This window comes from Eubalaena glacialis, chromosome 1 (genome assembly GCF_028564815.1).
Source record: "Eubalaena glacialis isolate mEubGla1 chromosome 1, mEubGla1.1.hap2.+ XY, whole genome shotgun sequence".
Classification (NCBI taxonomy): Eukaryota; Metazoa; Chordata; class Mammalia; order Artiodactyla; family Balaenidae; genus Eubalaena; species Eubalaena glacialis.
In genome coordinates this window covers 35173104-35199589 of record NC_083716.1, presented here as the reverse complement: position 1 = coordinate 35199589, position 26486 = coordinate 35173104, and the positions used below count along the sequence as shown (strand labels likewise).

Genomic DNA, 26486 nt, shown 5'->3' with positions numbered 1-26486 from the left:
AAGTAATTATATATAGGTTGTTCTGTCTAGTGATTTAAATTACCTAAATTAAAATCCACACTTGTAGCAATCTACCTTTTTGGAAAAGTGAAAGAGCAAATCATATGGGCACTAAGGTTCCTGCTAAGGTTCCTGCTATGACAGAGTAGGAGTACGTAACATTAAATTAGACAACAGGAATAATATATCAGCTTCACTGAGGTTTCTGAGTGTTACAAAGAGGCTGAAAACATGATCTAAATTTTTAGACTTTATAGAATCCTTATTGTTTTTGTGATTTGTACCCAACTCCTGACTGAGTCTTTAGAGTAGAAATGGGTGGGGTTTTAAGGGAGACACAAAACAAATGTAGCCATCTTTACTACTTTCCTTTCAGTCTCAGGACTCAGTAGAATACCATTTTAAAGCCCAGGAGCCAGGGTAAACCCCCGAGTCTAGAGTTGATTATAATGTGGCAAGTTAGCTGATGTCCACCAAGTTTTTCCCGTACAGAGTGAATTATACCCTGCCGTTTTGATTCCCTTCAATGGCGACATTTAAACTCCAGAATTACAGCCATCTAAATAGGCCATATTAATGAAAAGCTAAATACATCCTCAAATCACTAAACAGAAAACCATACATAAGACTCAATTTTCAACTTTTCACCATTGTACACATATTAATCTCAAGTAATACACACTTTCGCTTACCCCAAAATAGTCACCCATCCCACCTAAATTTATTTTAACCATTTTCTTTCAACTTTGTTAGTGTTCTCCACATCAGTAAGTTAAAAGATTTTCTTAATAAACAAAGACATCAGATACACTATGACAACCTAACTACAGAACATCAGAATAAAAATCTTAACTTGAGAATCATGCATTTATGACAAAAACACATGTACTTGATTTATCAATATGATGAACCACAATCAATTTTGCAACTTTGGCAGCTTTACTTTGATTTTCAGCAAGTTTCTTAAGTATTTCTCCACCCTTGATGAATACTCAATCAAGTCCATATTAACAAAATTAAGAATGATTAAGAATGACCACTGACAAAACAGTATTCCAAAATCAAAGAGAAATTTTGACTTTTAGATCATTAATACCACTTCACAATTAAATGGTCTATTCAAGATGTCTCTACAGGGTGCATGTATATATGTGTGCATACATATGTAAAAGGGAGAGATGTGTTTTAATACAAAGAATTACAAGCAGAGACCCTGTTCTCCCGCCTGCCTTCAAATATACTACCCATAGTGAGCCAATATAAATCGCTGAACAGCTAAGACGACCCTTTTGTGAATTCTGTGGAGGAAGAGCAACAGAAGTCTTACAGGGAACATTATAGCATAAAAAGACACTCTTGTTCACTGCCAGGGCCTGACCTTACATCAATTCTACATCCTCACTTTTAATTGCGTGCCTGCTGCTCATCTTTACTTGAATAGCCCTTCAGCAGCATAACACTCAACCTATTGTGGGGACAGGGATTCAAGAAGTCAAAATATCCCTATCAGTAGTTTAAGAATGAAAATAGGCAAACAGCAGTTTTGAATTCTTGAGCTTCAAATGATAAAATTCAGAGAGACGGCAGAAAAATTCTGTAAGTGCCGAAGTGAGAAAGGGGAAAGACCATCCTCTTCTCCTCTCCCTCAATCCTTTTAATGGATGGGGACCTCCATGGAGAATGTTGTGGGAAACACTGTCACCACATTTTAGCTGGGGCAAAGCCAGGTAGGGAAAGAGAAAGATGGAGGGGGAAAAAAAAAAAATATATATATATATATATATGTATATACATATATGTAGCCTTAAGTTGATACTGTTTTAAGCATAACAGCTCAGAACAATCTTGTACTCCTTCACATCCTCTACTCACTCCATCAGCACTTGCGACATATTCTCCTTTGTAAGGTTTCTCACAGGTATACCTCCCTAGATTTGTGCTAAACCCAAGATTACTATCATGCCTTCTCACCAGTCTCCTTGCCCCCAGGCTGCACTGTGGCAGGCACACACACTTCTCCAATCCACCTGCCTTGTCTTTCTACACATATATTTTTATTGTGTCACTGCTCTGATCTTAGTTCTTCAGGGCTCCCCACTGTCTGCAGGAGAACCCACATTCCTAAGCCAGACATTCAAGACTGTCACTATCATGATAAGTATCATCAGTATTAGTCTAATTCTCAGCTCCATTTTGCATCTTTGTTACCTTTATCTCACCTACTTCTAATCTAAGTTCTCTTATAGTGTAGAATGTACAAAGACATGTTAAATGCTTTTTAAAACCAAGAGGAATCTAGTAAATAAAATATTTATTTATTTATTTGTTTGTTTGTTTATTTTTAATCCTAAGGAACAACCAATCCATCCTCATCTCCCAGTAAGATGAAAAATCCCCAGCTCTAGTCAGGAAAGTCTGCTCGATAACCCCACTTATGGTTCATTTTTCTTTCCTTATTTTGGATTCCCATTCTATCCAATCAAATTCTATCCATCCTTCAAAATGGAACTATGGGACACTATCACTTTTTAAATTTTTTAATTTTATTTTTTTCTTTTTTGGCCGCGTCGCACAGCTTGCAGGATTTTAGTTCCCAGATCAGGGTTTGAACCCGCACCCTCGGCAGTGAAAGTGCAGAGTCTCAGCCACTGGACCACAGGGAACTGCCTATCACTTTTTTCAAAAAAGCATTCTAGGACAAATTATTCTTGAACCTACTTGGCCATTCATGGCAAATAACACATCACACAATCTGGTCCTTGCTTTCTTATTATGCTCCGTTGCGTGTATGTTAGTTTCTAAAGACAGGATTCAGATATTTCACAATACCTAACACCAGTCCAAGAACATAGTATGTACTTTGTAAATACTGAATTCAAACTCCAGTTAACAGCACTGCCACATATACATGAATTTCTAGATTTATAATAAAGAGAAAATACATAAAAGAGTATATAAGAATTTTTCACAGTATAGATAGTTTCTACAGCTTTTTCTATAGAACACAGATCTACAGAACATATCTTTTCTACATAGGTTGTCTTTTTACAATTCTGACTATTGTACGAAGTCATTAGACTAAATCAATAATACACACAATGCAAATTACGCTAAATACACAGTCTATCTTTCTTTGATGGTTTAGAACAAACGAAGTATCTTAGAGGCATCATGAATATTATGATCATGCCACAGGAGATTAAAAGATTGGGTTTTGAACTTGCTTCTGACATTCCCTAGAAGAAACTTTTTAATATAAATCCCTGATGTCAGCTTACATGCCTATGGCTTGCTTGCATAAAACTGGAATATAAAATGGGCAATTGCTTAACTTCCTGGATAGGATAAAGTGGCTGCCTTTTTGAATATTTAATTATTGTAACAAAAGCTGAAGCATCCTTTTACCTTGCTTTGTCCGCTTCGTTGAAATCTTCTTCACTGTCTTTCAATGTCCTTTGATGTCTCAGTATTCAATACATGCTCTATTATTTATGTCGCTCTAACAGAATGTGTCACTTCAACTCCCTTGCCTGCTTCAGCCCTCCATTATATCCCTCAAGTGTGAAGGAATATATTCACTATCAAGAGATTTTTCTCCCTTTCCTCCTCACTCCAGGTCTTATATTTTTGACATTAAACAATAATTTCCTTTAAGTCTCCTTCTATGTTTCACATTTAACAGAATCTAGCCCTAAATTAGAATTAGAATATCAAATATCCCACTGTATTTTAAAATGAAAATCTTCTGTTATACCTGGATGATTCACCAACTTTAAAACAGCTGTTCGGGAATAACATTTCATATGCTAGATCACACCAAAGTTGATAGGTCAAATGGAGTCATCTACCCTGGCAAATAAGTAGGAAGTAGGCAGTAAGCTCTAAAATGTTAACCAAATAATTTTGTTACCTTCAGATGAGCTCATGTCTTTGGAATATTGAGGAATTCAAGGTCAAAGTGATAAAATCAATCTCCCCACCCAATCCCAAATCTTCTAAAATACTAAACTTACAATGCCTTTGAAAGTAGAGTTTAAAATTTTCCATTCACCAAGTTTTACTTTGCAACATCTTAAAACATTAGCACAATTAGTCTGCCTTTATTCTGCTTAAAATCAACACAAAGTTTAATTTGACAAACATTGCAAAATAATGTTTCATCAGCATTGTAAAATGATTCAAAGTATTTATTGATAGATTGTGTTTTTGCAGCTTAAGAGCCAACTATTTTAAAGTTCCCTCCCCCCCCCCAGATACCTTCTGACCTTTGAATGAGCAGGATGGCAATAAGGTGCCTCATAAAGCTTCAACTTAAACTGTCATCTTAAAAAAAACCCAGCCAACTCCCTCCCCAAATGAGCAAACTAACAAAACAGTCTTTCTGTTTTAATTGAGGCATATACAGAATATGATGCTGCAAAAGAGTTCAGAACTGGCAAAAGTTTGGTCAATTTTTCTTACCAGGCCTTGATGTCATAACCTCTTAAAGACACTGTTATTCCAAAATGCTCTATTGTTAAAATGGCTCTTTACCAATAGAAACTAAGTAATAGATGATAGTTAGATTTCCACACTAGCCTAGAAGTCGTTTATTGGTTACAAAGCTAAACAAAAAAACCCCTAAGTCATATAGGCAACATTGTTTCTATGTGAAAAACTTAAGATCTGTTTCACTTCTCTTGGTGTGTTGCAGGTCTATCATTGAGATCTAGAACAACTGCTCCTCTACCCCCCAAACCCCCAATTTCTACCCTCTCCCCCAGTTCACTCTCTACTCTCTTCATTAGGTTACAATAGTAGGAAAAGCAACAACAAAGACATGAATGGGAGAGTGGACATGTTCCTCTTGAGGAAAGGAGGTCACATATATTTGCAATTTCTGAAAGTCAGTATTTCTAACTGTACCTCCTATACCAGAAATGGAATAACATCCCTCTCTTGAATCAAAACTTTCTAGTCCATTTATTCATTAAAATACATAAGCATCTACTATAGTTGAAGCTTTGATTAATTTACTTTCCAGATTAACCCATGAGTTCCACCTTCCCAATAAAAAAAATGCCCATAGTACATTCAACACCTGTGACCGATAAGCCTATAAATTTCTGTCCTACCAGATTAGTTACAAGTCAACCTAGCAATGATGGGTTTGTCCCCTAATCTTTGTAATGCTAGTGTTATTATAAGTATGTGATTTAATATATGCAAGCCAGTGAAATGAATGCCAAAAAATTATGATGAAAAGTTAATTTGAGGACTTCCCTGGTGGCTAAGAATCCTCCTGCCAATGCAGGGGACACGGGTTCGAGCCCTGGTCCGGGAAGATCCCACATGCCGCGGAGCAACTAAGCCCATGTGCTACAACTACTAAGCCTGTCCTCTAGAGACCACAAGCCACAACTACTGAGCCCACCTGCCACAACTACTGAAGCCCGTGAGCCTAGAGCCCGTGCTCCACAACAAGAGAAGCCACCGCAATGAGAAGCCCTTGCACCACAACGAAGAGTAGCCCCCGCTCGCCACAACTAGAGAAGGCCCACTCGCAACAACGAAACCCAACGCAGCCAGAAAAAAAAAAAAAAAAAGGTAATTTGAATGCTCTAGAAAAAGCTAGATGAAAGAGGAGTTGGGTCCCTTCTATTTGTTTTCATTTTATTTATTTATGTATTTATTTATTTTTTGGCCGTGCCATGTGGCATGTGAGATCTTAGTTCCCCCACCAGGGATTGAACCTGTGCCTCCTACATTGGTAGCACAGAGTCTTAACCACTGGACTGCCAGGGAAGTCCCTGGTCCCTTCTCTTTAGAAAGCTCTCAAATTAAAGTTAGGCAAAATTCTTGTGAGTTGTGAAGAGGGAGAAAGACAAATTTTATGAGATGCCTAAGTTTTAAAAATCTTTTAAAGATTTATTGGGTGCCATGTAGCAGCATCTGTAATTCTTAACCATTTTCAAGTTATGGATTCCTCAGGAAATTTAATGAATGTTACAGCCCACTTCTCTCCCTAGAAATACAAATGAATAAACACACAATTCTGGTGGATATTATACCCTGTCCCCATTTCTCCTTCATGCTCCATGAAAGCTCATCTCCCTGTGGCTCTACAGATCTTAAGCTTCAAAACATTTGATCATGTTTACACCCATTAAAAAACTAAGCATTTTATTAGTACAGCAGAACTAAATTCCATAAGGTCTAATCTCAACTTTGCTAAGACCTTATTAGCGATATTTCAGACCTTCTAATAACATACACTGACCTCTCAAGTGAGTTTATTCAACTTAAATAATAAAGGATGCCAGGTCTCATTTCTCTTAATTCCTGTGATCCTCCCATATGATTGATTGGTTAGCAATTCCTTATAGTTCTCTGCAATGCCTAGCTGTAACCCATAAACAAGATGACTAACGAGCGAACACATACTCTAATTCTCAGGGTACATTAAAAAAAATTGTTTTAATAAATAAATAAGGCTAGAATCAGAAAAAGCTCTTGACTTAGAATGGTAGTTATTTCTTCTCTCAGATTTAGTGTTTTAATAAGTAGTCCACAAAGTAATCTATCTTAATAAGGTTTTCCTTCCCACGCATTAAGAGTCATATAAAAGCACGGGTGGATAAGAGATGTCAAATCACTTGCTCAAATATTCCCAACACATAGCTTTCTCTTCTGAAGTTCCCCCAGTATAAACCCACCTGGGCTTATGAGTCATGAAAATTCTAATCTGCCACTATTAAGCCTTTTCACCTCTAAATCATTTTTCCCAGCTGCCTAAACCAAAACTTGAACAGTCATTCTAAACTCCTCCTTCTCCTTTATTACCCACATCCAAGCAATCACTAGTTCTCCAGTTGGTCTCCTAATTCATTTCTCAAGTCTGTCCCTTCCTCTCAATCAATTTAGGTCCTTACATGTTAACTGGTTTCCCTGTCTGTGTTTGGTTCCTGACAATCCATATCCCAGAATAATCTTTCCGAAACAAAAATGTGATCACTTCATTCACCAAATTAAAGCCTTACAATGGCTCTCAGCTTAAAAATCCTTCAGTGTGGGCTTCCCTGGTGGCGCAGTGGTTAAGAATCTGCCTGCCAATGCAGGGGACATGGGTTCGAGCCCTGGTCCAGGAAGATCCCACATGCCACGGAGCGACTAAGCCCGTGCACTACAACTACTGAGCCTGTGCTCTACAGCCCGCGAGCCACAACTACTGAGCCTGCGTGCCACAACTACTGAACCCGCATGCCACAACTACCAAGCCCACATGCCACAACTACTGAAGCCCGCACACCTAGAGCCCATGCTCCGCAACAAGAGAAGCCGCTGCAGTGAGAGGCCCGGCAACCCAAACGAAGAGTAGCCCCCGCTCACCACAACTAGAGAAAGCCCGCATGCAGCAATGAAGACCCAACGCAGCCAAAAATAAATTCATAACTTAATTTAAAAAAAAAATCCTTCAGTGTCCCTACTGGACAAAGTTGAAGGCACAGAAATGCTGGAATGTCCTCTGTGATGTGGCCCCTACCTACATCCCCAGTCTCATCTCTCACTTGCCTCACCCCTACGCTGAATCTTCTGCTCCCTCAACACACCATGCTGTTTTTTACCTGTGTCCCTGTTTTTCCCTCTGCTTAAAATAAATATTTGCTGCAACCTCTACCCCCATGCCCTGGTCTGTCTATGGAACCCTACCCATTCACTTCTAAATAAAGATTTAAAATGCCCAAAGATGTTCATGACAGCATTATGTTTAACGGTTAAAAACTGAAAAGCTAAATCCTCCAAATACAGAAATAATTTGTTAAATTACAGTGGATTCCTGTGATGGACTATTATGCAATAATAAAAAATGTTTAAAAATTAATGATATGAAAAGCTAAAAAATATGGCGATAAAATTGTTTACACAGAATCATCTCAACCATATAAAGTACACTATACATATACATTAAAAAAAAGAGAGAATTGGGCTTCCCTGGTGGCGCAGTGGTTGAGAATCTGCCTGCCAATGCAGGGGACACGGGTTCGAGCCCTGGTCTGGGAAGATCCCACATGCCACGGAGCGACTAGGCCCGTGAGCCACAATTGCTGAGCCTGCACGTCTGGAGCCTGTGCTCCGCAACAAGAGAGGCCGCGATAATGAGAGGCCCGCGCACCGCGGTGAAGAGTGGCCCCCACTTGCCGCAGCTAGAGAAAGCCCTTGCACAGAAACGAAGACCCAACACAGCCATAAATAAATAAATAAATAAAATTTAAAAAAAAAAAGAGAGAATTGGCAGAAAATGCACCAACACATTAAGAGTACTTATCACTGGGTAACAGAATTACGGGCAATTTTTTTCCCCTCAAGTTTCAGACAGTGAATATGCATTACTTTCAAAATCAGAAAAACTTCGAAAGCATTTTAAATTACAAAAGACTTTCCTGGAGACTTCCCAACCCTCCCTCCCCCCACACACAAATTTAATTATTCCTTCCTCTGCAAGTACACATTCTCTTTGTTGTGCATATCACACACAAGTATAAAACTTATCATCCTGTATTTTATGTTTCTCAGGGAGCTGTCTGAGGACCAGATATGGTTCAGCTTTAATCCCTAGTGCCTGACCTCTGGTAGCAGCCAGGTAAATGTTTATAAAATGAAATTGCTCTTACATTGCTCGCTACATGTAAATGACCAATAAGTGTCTTATCAATCATTTGTAAATGTAAATCATTAACACATTCAACAAACATTTCCCATGTGCCTAAAATATCCCAGATACTGTCACAACCCCTGAAAACACTACAGTGAAAAAGGTCCTTGCCCTTGTGGAACTTACATTCTAGTGTGGAGAAACAAACAAACAAACAAACAAACCCAGCTCACTTCAGACAGTAACAAGTGCTATAAAGACAATGTGGGATGAGGGGAATCAGGGGAGATCTGGGGAAAGAGTGCAACATCAAAGACACACTGAAAGATGGTAAGTGATAAGAGGCAAGCGGGTATAATAAAATGAGAGAACTGGACATCGAGTCTAAAGACCTACATTTCCATTCCTCCTTTGTCACCTTACTAGTCAGGTGATATTCTCTGAGTCTCAAGTAGGATGATAATTCCTAATTCACAAGAATGTGTAAGGATTAAATAAGATAATTTATGTGCAAAGGGTGAGGCCAGTGCTTGACATGCAGAGTCCCATGTATTTGTTAGCTGAATCTATTTGGAGAAGACATCAAAAATAATACAACACCCAAAAGCTGGAGTACATGGATTATGACTGCGAATGATGATGCCAAAAGATACTTAATGTAAATCCTATCCCTTTGATCAGGGAATCCTGTAATAGATATGTGCTTAACAAAAACACCGCTTACGCTATCCTTCTTAACTGTTTATCTGAACTCAGGATTCTACTATTGATTACAACCACTTTAAACAACAATGTGGCAAAGAGTTGACTAGCTTACCCATAAAATCAAATGCAAGCACATAAAAAAAAAAAGATTCATGCTCCAAAAACTGTCTCTCAGCCTTTCGCCACAATCTTTATTCATAAACCTCACTGGTCTTCACTATTTTTAATCCCCTGTGATCTAGTTTATATTTCTCTAGTCCAAAAGAGGAAAGGAAATTTTCCAAGGCAGATTGCAAAAGAGAGGTGCTTCTGGGCACATTCACTTCTTGTCCTTTTTAATTGCTGCCTATCTGAAACCTAAGAACTGGGTCTCCTGGACTTTGAGTAGGGGGTTAGAGTGTCAGATCACTAAAATGTTTCCTCTGAAGTATTTAAATCCCTAGCTAGTCCCCAAACTCTACCATATATTTAAGATAGAAAGTCTTTTGCCCTTTACATCTCTGCTTTCCAATCTCACAATCTTCAAACGAATGACTAGTTGAATGAGCCTACTCTTTGTCAACCTCTTAGACCAAAGAATTGTCACCTTAATATTTCTAAGTGTTATTGTCAGAATTATTCTGACCCTCATTCTGATCACTTCCAGTATTAATAACTTGATTTGGGAAGACAGGAATAAAATAGACCACCATGACAGGGTAAGTTAACTCCACAAGAATGAGATGATTAACAGTGAAGAGGTAAAGAAAAATTTAACTCATAGGATACAAGTTAATGTTCCCATCTATTGGTTGCCAAAATCTCTAATGTCAAAGCAAGAACCCTGCTTACTTCTTAGCATACCAAAGTACAAACAGAGTCACAGCCTAGAAACTAGGGATGTCCATAAAGTCTGAAAAGCCAGATATTTTCTATTTTTACAAATTGAAGATGTCTTTAATAACATTCTATACATTCACCTATGTTTCCATATTCTGTGAACATCTTGTAAAGAAATGCTACAGTGGAGAATCTGTCTTGAAAATGTTAAATATACTGTATTGTAGAAAGGACAAAACTATAGCAACTTGTATTTAAATGTTTAGTCATTCATGTAATGAGCACCTACTAAGTGTCAAGTGCTCATGAACGTCTAGACACTGGTTCAGTTGGTAGCACTGGCCATTTAATTCGTTGCACTGAATTACTAAAGATAGGGAGTTACATTTTTTCTCTTGAATTTGATCTTGCCTTTGAAATAAGTTTGAACACTTGAAGAATGAAGATATTTGGCTGTACAACAGTCTTAACCACACAATATCAGTACACAAAGTTTCTTCCCTCTGTGTACATTTGTTCTATGATCACTTCAAATGATATAAAGGCTGTTTGGCAGCCATTTCTGTTCCTCTCCTCTGAAGACTGCCAACAAGGATTCATATCATATAGTCATTATTTTTGAGAATTATATAATAGTGCTTCTGGGGAAAGAAAAGCAGTGTTGATTCTAAGATGCTAATTTATTGTATTATTTTAATTCACTAGTACTTTTCCACATCAAGTTAAGTCAAAATATTACAATGTTTTCACATTAAGTTTACATGCCTAGCACCTGTAATGAACACTGAAGGATATGAAAACTAAATGTAAAAGAACTGAAGCATAACAGAACCCCCAGAGAACAAGCCATGTACAAGGTATAAGGACAAGTTGCGGAAAATTCCTTGTAAGGCTGGCTACTACTGCAAGCACAGCAATCTCCCCAAGAAAGCACCTTTGAAGCTGTGGCTATATTATATTCCTCAACTCTCAAGATCCAAACTTGGGCCTCTATACTGAATTCTATCTCTGACAACCATGCTGGCCTCTACAGAGTCAGGCATGGTCTTCAGGGAAGTGGTGATAAGGAACTTCAAATCAGAGCCTTTGGAGCTCCAGAACTACCAAAATCTCACATTTGCATTGGTGAGTCAGCCATGGCAGAAGCAGGTAGTTACAAATATACACCATCCTTGTGACTAACTCTAAACTCCCTAACTTTCAGAGCACTATGACTGGCTTTCTAGGACAGGCAGTCACCATAACATACAAAGAGCCTTTCATTGCTCTTCCATCCCTGCTGGACACATCTTTCTAGGCCTTCTCCACTTCCAGATGTCATCAACTAGCATTTAATCCTGGACTACTAGCTATCAACAAATATTTCCTCTATTAAACTCGAACTGTCTCTAATTACTGGTGGTTAGGCAGGCATTTAAGAGTCATAACAGTATCTAATTTTTTGAACATTTTGTATACATTCTCAAAGCAAACCCAGAAGATAGGCTCTCTCTCTCTCCATTTTTGCAGACTTCTTGGAAAAAGAAACATGGAATAAATGACTTGACTCCAATCACCAGTGACAGAGCTGAGGCTTCAACCAGTGTCTTCCTTGTTCCAGGCTTCATGGGCTGTCCACTACTCTATACTCCCCTCCATTCCTTTCCTTAGTAAAATCCACATGGCTGCATCAGATTTTTCATATTGTAGTAACGAAGCCATAATCTTTTGACACTTGCAGATCAAAACACTCCAAAAACCACCTGAGCAATGACACCTTCCAAATGGACGAGCATTACACCTTGCGCACCCCTTGAAAGATAGCAAAACAGGCCAACCAGTGGAGAAAGCTATTTAAGCAGAAATTTGTGTCTTAGAGGATATCTAAATGCATTACATTTCTGAGAGCATATTTTTATATCAACTTGCTGCAAGGTCATGAAGAGTTTAAAGCTAAGTACTTTTCAACACGCAATTTTAAAGTAAACAGTTTATATTAGATAAATGTTTTCAGTAGCATAGAAAACCTTCTAATATTTCCTAACCAATATCTCTTTTAAATAGAATATAGATAACGTGGCTTTGCTGGCATACATATTAACCACGCTACAATAAGTTCTGAAACAGTTTGTAGAGTTGGGTGGACTTTAAGTGGTTTTTGCATTGGAGCAGTAGTTAAGAAACCAACTACAGAAGAGTCTCTAGTTTTAAATCTAGGTCATAGTATCCTTATTCAAAATCAAGCATAAACTAGACAATTTATATTACTTCCTGAAAAGATGGTTCCAAAAGAAGGAGCCTAGGCTGGTTGAAAACACTGATGTTTCTTCAAAATTTATTATGAATAGGCATATTTATTTTTCAAAATAATTTATATTCCCATGAATTCATGTAAGGAAGTTCTTTCTCTGTTATAGATAACCCACCAGCACAATCAACACTAAATTACATTTAAGCAGACTTATGCCAGAAAATATTAAATCTATACAGTGGCTTTCAATTTGGGGTAGGAAAAGAGAGGCGGGATAAAGGCAGAAATGCAGAGAGAAAGCAGAACATAATTTGAATTTTTTTCCAAAAATACAAATTCAAAAATACGTAGATAAGTAAATAAATAAATAGGGGAAAATATTGACTACTGTTGAATCTAGTATATGTATGGGCACTATATTTTTCTTCCTCTGTTCCTCTCAATAAAATATATTTTAACAACACAATCTCCAGGGTATATCATAAGGTCAAGTACAGATGCCACCCAGTCTCCTGTTTCTACACTGCACTGGTTAACTGATGTCCACTGGCTCTGGAGGCAGATCTCCTGGGTTCAAATCCCAACTCTGCCAGTTACTGGCTGTGTGATGATGAGGAAATAATGTAAATGCACTAACCCTCAATTTCTTTGTCAGGATAACGAGGGTAATAATAGTCCTCTACCTTAAAGGAGTTCCAATAAGAAACTACATATAAAGTGCTTAGCAAAGGGCCCGGGTCATAGGTAAATGGTGGATTATCACGTTACAGTAACCAGGGGGTACCTTCAGACAGAAAAAAAAAGACTAAATAACATTACATAGAAGTTTGGGGTTTTTCAGATTGCATGGGATGAAAAAGCAGTAATCCATACTAAGATAAGATCACGCAGAGCCTCTGGCCACCATTATAATAACAATAATCATAACTCAACATTTATATGGTACTTCACTATGGGCCAAGTACTGTGCTAAGCACTTTACATGCAGTTTCTTACCTGAACTCCTACGAAGCGAGTAATTATTATTATTCCCATTTTACAGATGACAAAATTGAGGGTCAACATATATACATAATTTGCGCAAGATTACAAACCCAGGAACTGGCAGCGTTGAGATGTGAACCTAGGCAATCTGCCTCCAAAGTCTGCTTCTGATAGAAACTACCCACCTGAACTTGAGCAGGTCATTACACATATTTGGACTTTGATTTCCTCTTCTGGAAAATGAGCAGAGTAGTGGAATAGGCGCTCTCAAAAGTCCCTTCTAAATTTCTCTGGACAACAACACTATTTAAACCGAAATTCACTACATATAGAAAATACCTCTGTTCCAGTCCTTTTACAAACCTAGGCTTCTCTGTCTTATATAAATAGAGAATGAAGCATATGTATAATACCCCAGGTGGGGTACCTCACTGCTTTTTTAAATTTTTTTTTTTAATATAAATTTATTTATTTTTGGCTGCGTTGGGTCTCCGTTGCTGCGCGCGGGCTTTCTCTAGTTGCGGCGAGCGGGGGCTACTCTTCGTTGCAGTGCACAGGCTCCTCATTGCGGTGGCTTCTGTTGTTGCGGAACACGGGCTCTAGGCGCGCAGGCTTCAGTAGTTGTGGGGCACGGGCTCAGTAGTTGTGGCTCGCGGGCTCTAGAGCGCAGGCTCAGTAGTTGTGGCGCACGGGCTTAGCTGCTCTGCGGCATGTGGGATCGTCCCAGACCAGGGCTCGAACCCATGTCCCCTGCACTGGCAGGCGGATTCTTAACCACTGCGCCACCAGGGAAGCCCCCTCACTGCTTTTGAGCTCTGTTGGTGGATGGTACATCACTAAGAGCCAGATAGAGAACCTCATGAGATAGTTCCATAAGTAAGTCCCTTTGAATGGAGCCCAAAGAGAACCTGACATAAATGAAGTCTACCTGACAGCACTAGTGCTACAAAGAAGTTAAGGACACACATCAACAAAACTAGCCAAAGCGTTATTACCTAAGTTATGCCATTCTTTCTCTCAGGACCTCAGTTTCCTTATTTATAGAAATGAGGTGGCTTTTAGATACAAGCAATCCCTAAGGAAGCAGCCACCCCAACCCAGAGAAACCAATCAACTTTGTTAGAATTAAGGGAAGGGCATAAGAAAGCACGTGCAGTTTGAAAAATCACATTCAAATACAGTTATTGCTTTCACAATATAAACCACAGAAGTAAAGCTCCAAAAATTCTATTGTGTGGGTTGGCAAAAGAGAGTGAAGCAGCACTGCTGGGGGTGGGTAATGGATTTTTTTTAAATATTATGATACATTAGAGTAGATCACTGTTGAAAGCCCCTTTTAGCTCAAAGAGTCTGAAATAAAAAAATTAAGTTGGTATTCTATGAAGTACAGTCCTAGATTTAAAGAAAAAAATCTTATTTGTCAAAATAATTTTTTAAAAAGTCATTAGGAGCTACTTAAGTTATTTTCTCTTCTGTAGAAAAATGATTTAAATAAATATATAAACATGTAAAATTCTGCACACAAGACTCAAGGTGTTTTTGTTTTTTTAAACTTAATATGCTTATCAACACAAACCAAGTCTGATAATTTTCCAAGCCAAAACACAGCCAGGTTACTCCTACTCTGGTTCTAATATTGCTTCAAAACCCTGAAGCTCCATTTTAAGTAAGAAAAAGAAATGAGACAAAGTCCATGTAATTCTTCCTGAGGTCAAATTTATAAAGCTCAATTTTCAATCAAATCTCTCCTCCTACAAATCTTTTGGCCATCTTTCCCTACTCAATAGCACTACCAGGGATGAAAAAACAAGAATCCAAACTCAATCCAGTCCATCTGGCTCTCATTAGCATGGCTGGTAAATGGTTTGCTGAGAAACAACTGGCAATCCCCACATTACTTGTCAATATCAGTTTGGGGGAAATTTTATGGATTTAATCTCTCCCCAGTTCCCATTTCTGGAGATAATCAAAAGCTAGTTGTATTCAGATTCTACTCTTAGAAAAAGATAATTGATGTCTACACTATCAGCTTCCAGGCCCAAAACCTCCCTGTTAGATTTTAGGTTATCCTCTAAGACTGGATTTGGGTAGAGATCATCAGAATAATAAGAGGGGCTATTAGAAAAAGAGGGGCTCTCCTACCAAATGCAGCCTCCCTGTCCAGCCCCCCGCCACACACACACACACACACACACAGACACACACACACACACACATAAAGAAATTCCAGAAAGCAGAGTCCTCCTTTTCTCTAGGGATCTAATCCCAGCGTGCAGTCTCTTCATTTTATTAAAACAAACTTTAGAATAATGGGGAGAAATATACCTTAATATTAAACTTTTCCATTCCTGAAGGGCCCCTGTAAAAATGTGTTAAGATTGTCTCATTAAAAACTCTCATACACATAATTTATGAGTTTCAGGGACCCCCTTGAACTGTTGAGGTTAAAAATCCTTGCTCTAGTTTAGAGAATCATGCGCTTCTTAATAACCCTATCTCCTCCTTCATGGATGGGAGCCATGCCAAACATCACATCTGAAATGTAAAGAGCAATAAAATGAAGCCTCCAATTGCACCTGCTGCTTTAAACTAACTCTGTCAAATGTCGGTTCTGCCATTTTTCAGCAATGCTCAAAGGATTTCTGTTTCATTTCCTTGGATCCAAAGATCCAAACTGGGTCTTATCCAAAGCCCTCCTCTCTCCTTCTTTTCTTTTTTAACTGAGCCTGGAAGCCTATGGCCAAATCAATTTGTAAGTGAAGGGTGAATGTTTACCTGAGAACAAAGCCCTCCAGTGAACACTCCCCCTCACCACCCCTTTCCAACTCAAGATGTCCAGGACACTGCCAACCGACGTGGCCATACACTGGATCAGAAAGCGAGAACAGAATAAGGACACTCCATTCAACCTTTTTGTCTGGGGCACTTCCTGGGTTTTTCATTGGCATTTAACACCAAGACACAAGGCTCATTTTTCATTAAAGTTGCAAGACTTTGACTTTGCCCAGTTTCAGATGGTGTAATTGATCTGCATTGTCTTCTTAAATAACCCAACTGAAGGACACTGCAGCTTTAAATATTTCAGCGCTAGCTAGCAAATAGTCTCCATTGCAATATGGCTCTGAAGGTCGCGTCCTATTGTCTCTTTCCTCTGGAAAAAACAATTTCTTAAGTCCTTCTTCTAGGTAACGTAGGAAGGGTTACCCCTAGAATTCCCACTCTTCCATCCTGGTCCCTGATAGAGTTCCAGTGTTTATTGGAATCTCACACTCATAATTTTCCCGGCAGGGGCAATATGCTGATTGCTATTAATGATGCCAGCACCTTCGCGAGACATAAACACATGTGTTCACATTAGTTTAATTGAGCGTATGCAACTGTCTGAAATAGCAACACTCAAGGGCTGTTAACCCCTTTAAGAGTGGGGCCAGAGTGGTTTGGGAGTGGACGGCTTTCAGGAGGCACCCTGAGCCCGGGATTGCATAACGTGAAATGTGTAGCTACTTAAAACGACAGGAATCCCAGCCTACTCATCCTGGGACTATGCCGGCACCCTGCCATACACTTGCAGCTTTTCTTGTCGAAGAAGGTCAAAAGAAGAGGCACAAGCACGATGAAGAAAAAATAAGCTAAAAGAAAAAGGCTCTTTTCTATCTTGTCAGGGTGCATATATACGATTCCGCCAGCAGTCACAGTGTTCCCCCACCCTTATCCCCGGTCGTGGAACAGCCCCACTGAACTGAAGGCTTTGGAAAACGGCAGGGCATCGCTGCCTTTTTTAAAGAACAAAAATCAACGGCCTATTAAATGGCAGGGAAGACAAGGCAAAGGGAGCAGAGAAGGAAGGCGTGTGCAGGTGCACTGGAGCATTACCTGAAATGGCAACAGATTGTTACCATTGTCCGTCCGGAAAGCGTTATCCTCCATCCAGGACTTGGAGGTGAGCGGGGCCGCGCGGGGGAACTTGGGCGGCGCGATCACGTTGCTGGAGAAGGGCTTTTTGAGCGGCGAGATGGGGTTGAGCGGTGAAGGCACCCCGACGCCCACACCCACGCCCACGCCGACCGCCCGGCGAGGGTCCCGGCCCGCCTGCAGGCCGCCCCACGGGTTGGACGGCGCGCTCCAGGCCGCGTTCACGCTCTGGTGCGTGTTCCAGCTGGACGACGCGGACGAGGCGGCGGCCGCGGCGGCCGCGGCAGCCGCGGCGGCCGAGGACGAGGACGGCTTGCTAGTCATGATGGGCTGGTGACCGTACGCCGCGGCGGCGCCCCTCTGCGCATAGGGTGCCTGGCTGGGGCTGGCGGGCGACCGGCGCTGCTGCGAGGGCTGCGCCTGCGGGGGCTGCGCGGGCTGCGCGGGCTGCGGTGCGGGCGGCGGCGGCTGCTGGTGGTGCTGGGTCTGCGCCAGGCTCATCTGCGGGGAGAAGGTGCCTCCGAAGACCGGGTTGACGTGGTGAGGGAAGTTCTGGAAGAGCATGGTCCCGTTGACTGGCGTGATCCCCTGGAAGAAGCTGTCCTCTACCGCGTTCGTGGTGCCCGTGGACCAGGTGCTGCCGAAGGACGGCGACAGCGACGCGCCCGGCGCCGCGGGCTCCTGCGGCGGCGGCGGCGGCGGCTGCTGAGGGGGCTGGTGGAAACCCAAGCCCGGCAGGAGCGGCGATTCCATCTGCATCTTGTCGGGGCCGTTGGGGGCCGGCGGGGCCGCGGCGGGGCTGAGGGCCGGCACTGCGCTGCTGTCCTCCGGCTTGGGGGTCTCTGAGGACAGGGGCGTGGACGGGGCTTCGGCTGTGCCGGGCTCGGGCTGGGGCTGCTGCTGCTGCTGCCGCTGCTGCTGGGGCTGGGGCTGGGTTTTGCTTTTGTCCATCAGTAAATCATCCTGCATGGTTTGCGCAGCTGAAACGGGAAAAAAGAGAGACGCGTTATTGTCAATGTGTTCGTTAATGCCCCTTGCTGAAGCGGGCGGGTGTTTTACTTGCGAAAATCCAGTGCCACCGCTATTAGCCAATTGCAATGCAAATCCATAATCTCCCATTTAGAAGAACAGGTCGGGCTGGGGGAACGGGGGGGGGGAGGGAGGGTGCGGGGGGGGGGGAGCTCATGCAAGGTCTCTAAAAATACTGTGAGAACGTCTTCACCCTTTCTGATGTCTAGGTTCCTTTTCTGTATTAGTGAGAGATGTGCTTATAAGACAGAAAGACGGCAATTTCGCCACGTCTCTTTTCCCTTCACCGGAACTCAGAGCGTTCACCCTGCAATGAGAAACCGATTCTGGTTCCTGTTTTTTCCCAAGCACCACCCTCCCCCAGCTATTTGCATACGTCAATAAATACTGCTGCGTCCTTCAGCAAGGTTAAAAAGACATCAAACACGACCCTTTCTAACCCCCGCTCCGGCACTTTAAAGAAACAGAAGTCTTATCCCCCTTGATTAGCAAACTGCCTTCTTGCCTCGATAATTGTTTCATTTAGCAGCAGCGAACCACGAGGGAGGAAATCCTTGGCATTTGTTAGGAGGAGGACTCAGCTGCACAATCATTCTCTGGCCTCCCAGGAGCTGCAGCTACTCCATTTTGTTAGGAGACATTAAAACAAACAACAACAACAACAACAACAACAAACACATTGTTTTTAAAGAGGTAAAAATCTACTGAAACATTTTCAAGTGCTTGCTTCTTGTTACTCTAAGGATTAGGGTTTTTCTGCTTATTCTCCAATTTTCTCGTCTCCAATTCGGCCGCACAAGAGATTTTTTGGCATCTCAGTGGTTCAGGTCTCAACAGGAGCCTGAGAATTTCTCCGCAGAGTGAAGAAATATTCTGGTTGGATTTAAGGTCAGAGAGAGAGACGGAGAAAGAGAGAAAGAGAGAGAGAGAGAGAGAGAGAGAGAGACGCGGAGGGAGGGGGCGGGGGACTGTGACTATGAGATGGGGTGGGGGCGGGGCTTTTAAAAAAAATCCCTCTGAGATTTAAGCAGAAAGTCAAGATAATTCTGGGGTTGCCAGATTTTTCATTTTTGAATCCTCCTGCTACTGCCTTGGTCACAAGACTCTGGCAAATTTAGAATCCATTCTCTTATCACTGGTATTAGCAGTGAAAGATTATGGTTTGAAGACCCTGAATTACCATATGCTAGCTAACGTGTTAAAAATAGCATAGTACAAAGTCCCCAATTCTCATACATTGTAATTATAGTGCATTGCCATCACTGCTTCATTTAGCCATATAAGGAGAGTATGGTATTTTCCATTTCGCACAGAAGGGCTATATTCACCTCTGCCATACAGCATGTTTTATCATTCAGGGATGAAAATAGTCATCACTCAAAACCAGGAGATTTCCATACACGTAGTTATCACTGAGTTAGCTTGTCCCTTAGAGTACATTAATTGTTTTAAATATATGAATATTACAGTGCTAAGACCCTGAAAACAAGTATTTTGAAGTGTTCAAGGAGCATATGACCAAATATATAATTATTTTTAGATGATTCAGTATAATTGCAACAAAGTTATTAATATGTTTAATGCAGTTAATTAACTCAGATACTTGGAAAAGCATCTTTCTCAGGACACTTGTAAAGGGCATTCAGATACACACAGAAGTTCTGTCTTTGGACATTCTCACGATAAAAACTGTTGTAAGATAAATGTGTTGGAAAATGTCTATGCTTCCCCTCTCAACTATTAAGCAAAATACGTCAGACTAAGAAATGAGATTAAAAGTAGTTCTACTATTTTATTAAAGAGTATCTTTAAAATGGTTAATCTTTCATTTCAAAGTTTCATACATAGACAAAATAGTGGGCTCGAGGAAAAGCTTCACAGCCACCTTATTCTCCTTTCTACTCCTCCCTCCCTGACCCCCACCCCCAAAAAACCCAACCCAATATAATACACATCACAAATCGCCAGCTACTACCAATAAAACCTACTTAAGATTGACTTTGTGTTCCTTAGTTCCCTTCGTCTAAAATAATGGCTTTGATCAGTATTGTAAAATATGACAAAGAGGCAAGCAGAGCTTGTATTCACAACAGCACAAAGTTCTATTGCTGCCAAAGGAAATGGACACAGAAAGAGACATTTTCATACTTGGTTTAAGCAGTGCTGCAGTAAACCATTATAATCTGGGATTTCAGTCTCTTCCAGTGTGCTAGAATTGTCTTTACAACAGCCATATCATCATGGCTGAAATATGCATTTGATTATAATTTTAATATCACTCAGCTTTTCCAATGCTTGTATCAATGCTTTCTGTTAATGCCTTCAGTTTAAACTATATATCTGTGGTGGAAAAATTAATGCTGTACTATAGCAAAAAAGCCAAAAAGTAAGCTAGACTCAGAATATTTTAAGGCTATAAGTAATATTAATATATTTATTAAATTAAAAAATTTTTATCATACCAGGAACACCCATTTCTCTTTTCAACATTTCTTAAAGACATAAATTTCACTGCCTGTATAAATTCACTCTGTCAAGGTCAAGACCCATCTTTAATAAATAAGACCCTTTTAAACAAAAGATAAGCAATAGATGAAAATAACATTTACAGAGTTAATATGCAATGTCAGTAACTGCTTGTACAGTCTGTTCCTTTGGGTGGGTTTTTTGTTTGTTGGTTTTTTTTTTTTCTTTTTTCTTATTTACAGCAGAGTCCGAGAAATAGATACCTCCTTCCCCTCCCCCCACCCCACACACAATAGATCTTCCTTTACATGCAATCACCCAATCTCAAGTAACAAATTCTTAGCAGCAGTTACCTTTGAGGGTCCAGTTTTTTAGGATCGATAAAATTAAAAAGTGTACAGTATTTATTTTCTTCTTTCAGGTTGATTATGTGACCGCTCTGGCAAGAGCACTTTGACAACTGTAAGAAGAGAGGGCATGCGCACACAGGGAACTGTGGGGGCTGAAGTCCTTAGCTAGGTCCGCTGCCCGACTGGAGCATGTTCCGCTAGGAAAGGAGGAAGCCTCCAAAATACTGATTCCACGGGAAAGAGGTTGTGCCGATTACACTGTATCTTCCCAACCAATCTAAATCACGAGTTGTTAAGATGAACACGGGGGAAAATAAACCAGTTTGTTAACTGATTTAGGAGGCCAGGTTAAAAGAGAAACTGGATTCTAGGACTCAAAATAAAGAAACCCAGCGGAGCTACCTTAAATGGTATTAGAATGGTAATGACTGGGTAGCCAGCAATAGGAACGCTACCACAGCAAAAGAGATGCGGTGGGGAGGAATAAGGAAGGGAGGAGGCGGACTACTAGGGAAAGATACTTAAAATCTGACCATACTTAAAAGACACATGCTTAATATTATAAAATGAAAAGTACCTTAATATTAAATATGATATAAACCTTGGAGGTCAGGTTAAAAATAGGTTTCAGTCACAAATTTTTGACATCTTATCTATCCACCAAGATTTCTTTGTATTTGAAATGAAGGCAGAAATCACTTACTTCAAGATTCTACTTCATATGCTCGAAATCAACTCACCTCCTTATTTTACTTGTCAAAATGAAAGTTTACCTTGCATTATTCATACAATGATCAATCAAATAAAATTCAACTCTTTTAAGCTAAAATAGTGTTTGGTTAAACATTTAAAAAATAATCTGACATGTTTAGAGTTTCACTGTATAGGGCAGTGACTTCTTTATTCAAGACAGAAAGTAGATACAGTTTCTATCTAAAATTTTTTTTTCCGGTGTACATTTTTCCTATCTTAACCTCAGAACTCCAAGGCTGGAATCTCACAACATCTTATCAACTGGTATTATCAATAGCTTCTGAGAGCAATAGTTCAATTACCAGTTTGCTCACATAGGCAGAAGATATTATTTCTTGTGGGATTTGGTTCAGTGCCATTCACCCAAGAGGTTCAGAGTAAATGTCAGTTGATGATTATGCTGATTGGACTTAGAACTAAAAATGTTAAGCACCATTTAAAACTGTCTTATTTCTCTATTTCCCCTCTTCACCAATTACAACTAAAGTAGTATTACCAGAGACTACCAATTTGCAGCAGTTAGTAGTCTTTGTTTCTAGTTATTTCTAAGGAAAAAACAAAACTAACAATTTAAGAGGAAAAAATCATTTCGAATGAATCTGCCAAAAGCTCTTTTTAAAAGAACCAAATAAATGATCTTCTTAGTCCTACCGTGAATTAGCGTATATTCCCCTTTTTTTTTTTCTTCCTCTACCTTCCTAAAGAAAGCTTTACCTCTGCCAACGTGCTATACTAACCATATTCATTACAGAGTCTGTAAAGATCAACTCATGGCTAATCTTATTCCTGAATACTTCCCTAACCTACCAAACTTCTACATTTTCAAGTACTTCAATTAAGTTAAAAAAAAAAAAAGTTCCCTCGAAACCCTTATAAAGACTTGTTTTAAGAAATAGATTTTTTTTAATTATTTGAAATTAATATGTCAAGACTTTATTGGTAAAGTAGAAATTCTTAAGTTATGCAGGTGTGCTTGAAAATGGTTTACCTGGGCATTTATCAATCCACCTGACCCCAAGTACAGGTCTACTAATAATTCGCACAATGAAGAAAAATAAACTTTGGCCTCTGACCCTTTGATAAATGACAATAAATCATTAGCACAGCCCATACTTAACATAATTTTATTGTATTTGAAAATGAACTATCTCTGCTCTTCCGTTCCTAAAATGAGCACTCAAATTTAAAAGAAAATGACTCATACATATATACCAAGGTGTAAGTAAATACCAAGCAAACAATAAATTATAGGAGGACCCCTAACAAAGACAAAGAACTTCTCTACTGAAATCTTGGTTTTTATTTAACCAAAAAGGAAGCATTTTCTGAAATTTTGTCTTTAGGTCACAAAGCTTAATAGACCCCTTTTGAATAGTCATGGAAGGCTGTAAAAATAGAGATTGCACTTGCAAAGTTAATTCACTGAGATATACATGGGTCAAATACATTTTTCTAGGCTTCCTTCTTTCCTTTCTTTCCCTACTTACATCTCCAGCACAATGCTTATGAGTCCCGGGTACTTGGTGGTTGCTCCATGTACCCTTGCTGGTAAGTGAATAAATGGATAAAGGAATGGATGGATGAAGCATAGTTTTTGATTATCTAAAACAGCCAAGGTTTGGGACTTCCCTGGCAGCCCAGTGGTTGGGACTCAGTGCTTCCACTGCAGGGGCGAGGGTTCGATCCCTGGTCAGGGAACTAAGATCCCACATGCCTCGCAGAGCGGCCAAAATAAATAAATAAATAAAGTTCATTTAAAAAATAAAAATAAAAATAAATAAAACAGCCAAGGTTTGAGTAAGTATTAAATTATCCTCCATTTACAAGAGCAATTACTCTTTCATCAGCTGCAAGAATGGGAAGTGTTATAAAATAGAGCACAATTTTGGACCTTTATGATGCTCAGCAGTATGCAGATCATTGAATTACCATCATGAAATAACATTCATTAAGCACTAAGTGAACAAGGAACTTTGTTCCCATCTAAGAGTTTACAATCTAATAAAGACACACACCCTACCCCTCCACAAAAACTGCTTCATTAAGTTCACAATAGCCATTCAGAGCTAAGTCCAAAGGATGTTTTGTTAGTGTTATCTTGCTTGACCTTGCAGCAACATTGACATAGCTGACCACACTTTCTAGATATACCTTCTTCCCTTGGCTTCCTTCATGTTGTCCTTTCTTGGTTTTCTTACATTTGGGGTTTTACTCACTTGCCCACATGTGCACACACACGCTCTCTCTCTGTCTTCTTTGCCAACTGACTTTAAATATTGAGTTCCTCAGGGCTCTGTCCTAGGCCCTCTTCTCATCTCACTTCATTTGAATGGCTTTCCCAACTAAAAGGAAAGGACCAGGCCTATCTTTATTGACAGCTATATTCCCAACATCTATCACTGTGCCTAGCACATAATAAATAGGTATTCAGGAAATATTTGTTGAATTAAATTTACATTTGTATGCAAAGGACAAGGATGCCAACACACTCTAGGTGGCAAAAAATAAATAAACCTAGAGGGACTTACACCACCAGATATCAAGACCTATGATAAAGCTATAATAATTAGATTGTGTGGTTATTGGCACAGGATAAGCAAATAGACAAATGGACCAAAAAGTCCAGACACAGACCCACATATGTATAGTTGTTAAGGAACTGTGGACCGAAACCACCCACCTTGGCCAGGCACGATGAAAACCGCTTGCCTGAGTTGTCTCACAACAAGAGGTCCCGATAAGGAACATGGTGCTGCCTCTGAAAACTAACCGGGAGAATTCGGGAGGGGCCAAAAGAGGGAGGAGATGACCCATCTCCGTGACTCCTTCACGCTGGAATCCATCTTGGCTGAGATGCACGCGCCACCAGGAAGGGCCCTGAGTCAAACTGTGGGCCAGAGATGATGATTGGCCAGAGACAACCCAGAAACTAACCCCATTACCATAAAACCTAAGACTGCGAGCCACGTGGCAGAGCAGTTCTCCTAGGCTGCCTTACCCTGCTGCTCTCTGCCTGGGTTCCCCTTTCCAATAAAGTGTCTTGCTTTGTCAGCGCACGTGTTTCCTTGGACAATTCATTTCTGAGCGTTAGACAAGAGCCGACTTTCAGGCCCTGGAAGGGGTCCCCCTTCCTGTGACATGGTGACCAGATTTATGAAAACAGTAACATTGCAGTAGTGAAAGGATGGTCTTTTCAATAAAGGATATTGGAGTCAACTGAATATCCATATGGCAAAAAAGAGACCTTCATCCTTATCACACCATACACAAAAATCAATTCCAGATGGACTGTGAGTCTAAATGTAACAGGTAAACAATAAAGCCTTTAAAAGAATATTTTCATGACATTAGAGCAGGCAACAATTTTTTCAACAGGTCACAAAAGCAATAACTATAAAGGAAAAATTTAATAAACTAAACTAATTAAATTAAGAACATCTGTTTACCAAAAGTCAGAGTGAAAAATCACAGAATGGGAGAAATATATGCTATATATATATTTTTTTCAACAAAAGACTTGTAATTCAAATATATAAAGGACCCTTACAAATTAATAAGTGAACATCCCAAAGAAAAATGGGCAAGAGACTCCAACAAAAGATATTCAAATGGCCAAAAGGCACATGAAAAGGTGCTCTACATCACTAATAATCAAAGAAATACAAAATACAACCAGAATGGCTAAAATTGGAAAAGGCAGACAATACCACACATTCACAAGGATGTGGGGCAACTCATTCTCAAACACTGCTGATGGAAGTATAATTTAGTATAACTATACAAGCACATTGCAAAACTATTTAGTAGGATCTATTAAAGCAAACATTCACACACCTTATGACCCAGCAATACTGCATCTAGATATATACCCAATAAAGATGCAAACATATGTTCACCAAAAGACATGTTCAAAACAACATTATTGATAATAGCCCAAACTTGGAAACAACCCAAATATCCATCTACAATAGACCGAATAAGTAAATCTGTGATAGAGTCATATAATGGAATATCAAAAGGCAAAGATAATGAATAGACGCCAACTCTATAAAACAACCTAGATGAACTGCATGAATACAATGCTGAGTGAAAGAAGCCTGACACCTAAGAATATATACTATATGATTCAATTTATATAAAGTTCTAATAAAACTAATTTATGGGGCTAGAAGGCAGCATGCTGGTAACTTCTGCAGAGCAATAATGATTGATAGGGTATATAAAAGGGGGCTGCAGGGGACAGGAATAAAGACGCAGATGTAGAGAATGGGCTTGAGGACACGGGGAAGGGGAAGGGGAAGCTGGGACGAAGTAAGAGAGTGGCATGGACATATATACACTACCAAATGTAAAATAGATAGCTAGTGGGAAGCAGCCACACAGCACAGGGAGATTATCTCGGTGCTTTGTGTCCACCTAGAGGGGTGGGATAGGGAGGGTGGGAGGGAGACGCAAGAGGGAAGAGATATGGGGATATATGTATATGTATAGCTGATTCACTTTGTTATACAGCAGAAACTAACACACTATTGTAAAGCAATTATACTCCAATAAAGATGTTTAAAAAAGAGGGGGGGCTGCAGGGATGCTGGTGATACACTCTTTT

General features: G+C 40.0%; 1 protein-coding gene across 6 annotated transcripts in view; it reads right to left on the bottom strand.

The window, feature by feature from the left end:
* Positions 1 to 26486, bottom strand: part of CPEB3 (cytoplasmic polyadenylation element binding protein 3) — a 215464-nt gene that overhangs the window by 168147 nt on the left and 20831 nt on the right. For 5 of the 6 annotated variants that reach the window (XM_061171379.1, XM_061171623.1, XM_061171264.1 and 2 more), the window contains exon 2: positions 17244 to 18262. In XM_061171379.1, coding sequence (XP_061027362.1) covers positions 17244 to 18251 — 1008 coding nt within the window. In that variant the 5' untranslated portion in view covers positions 18252 to 18262. Of the gene's footprint in view, positions 1 to 17243; positions 18263 to 18504; positions 18611 to 26486 lie in introns of those variants that run through there. The other variant, XM_061171303.1, reaches the window with a different exon arrangement.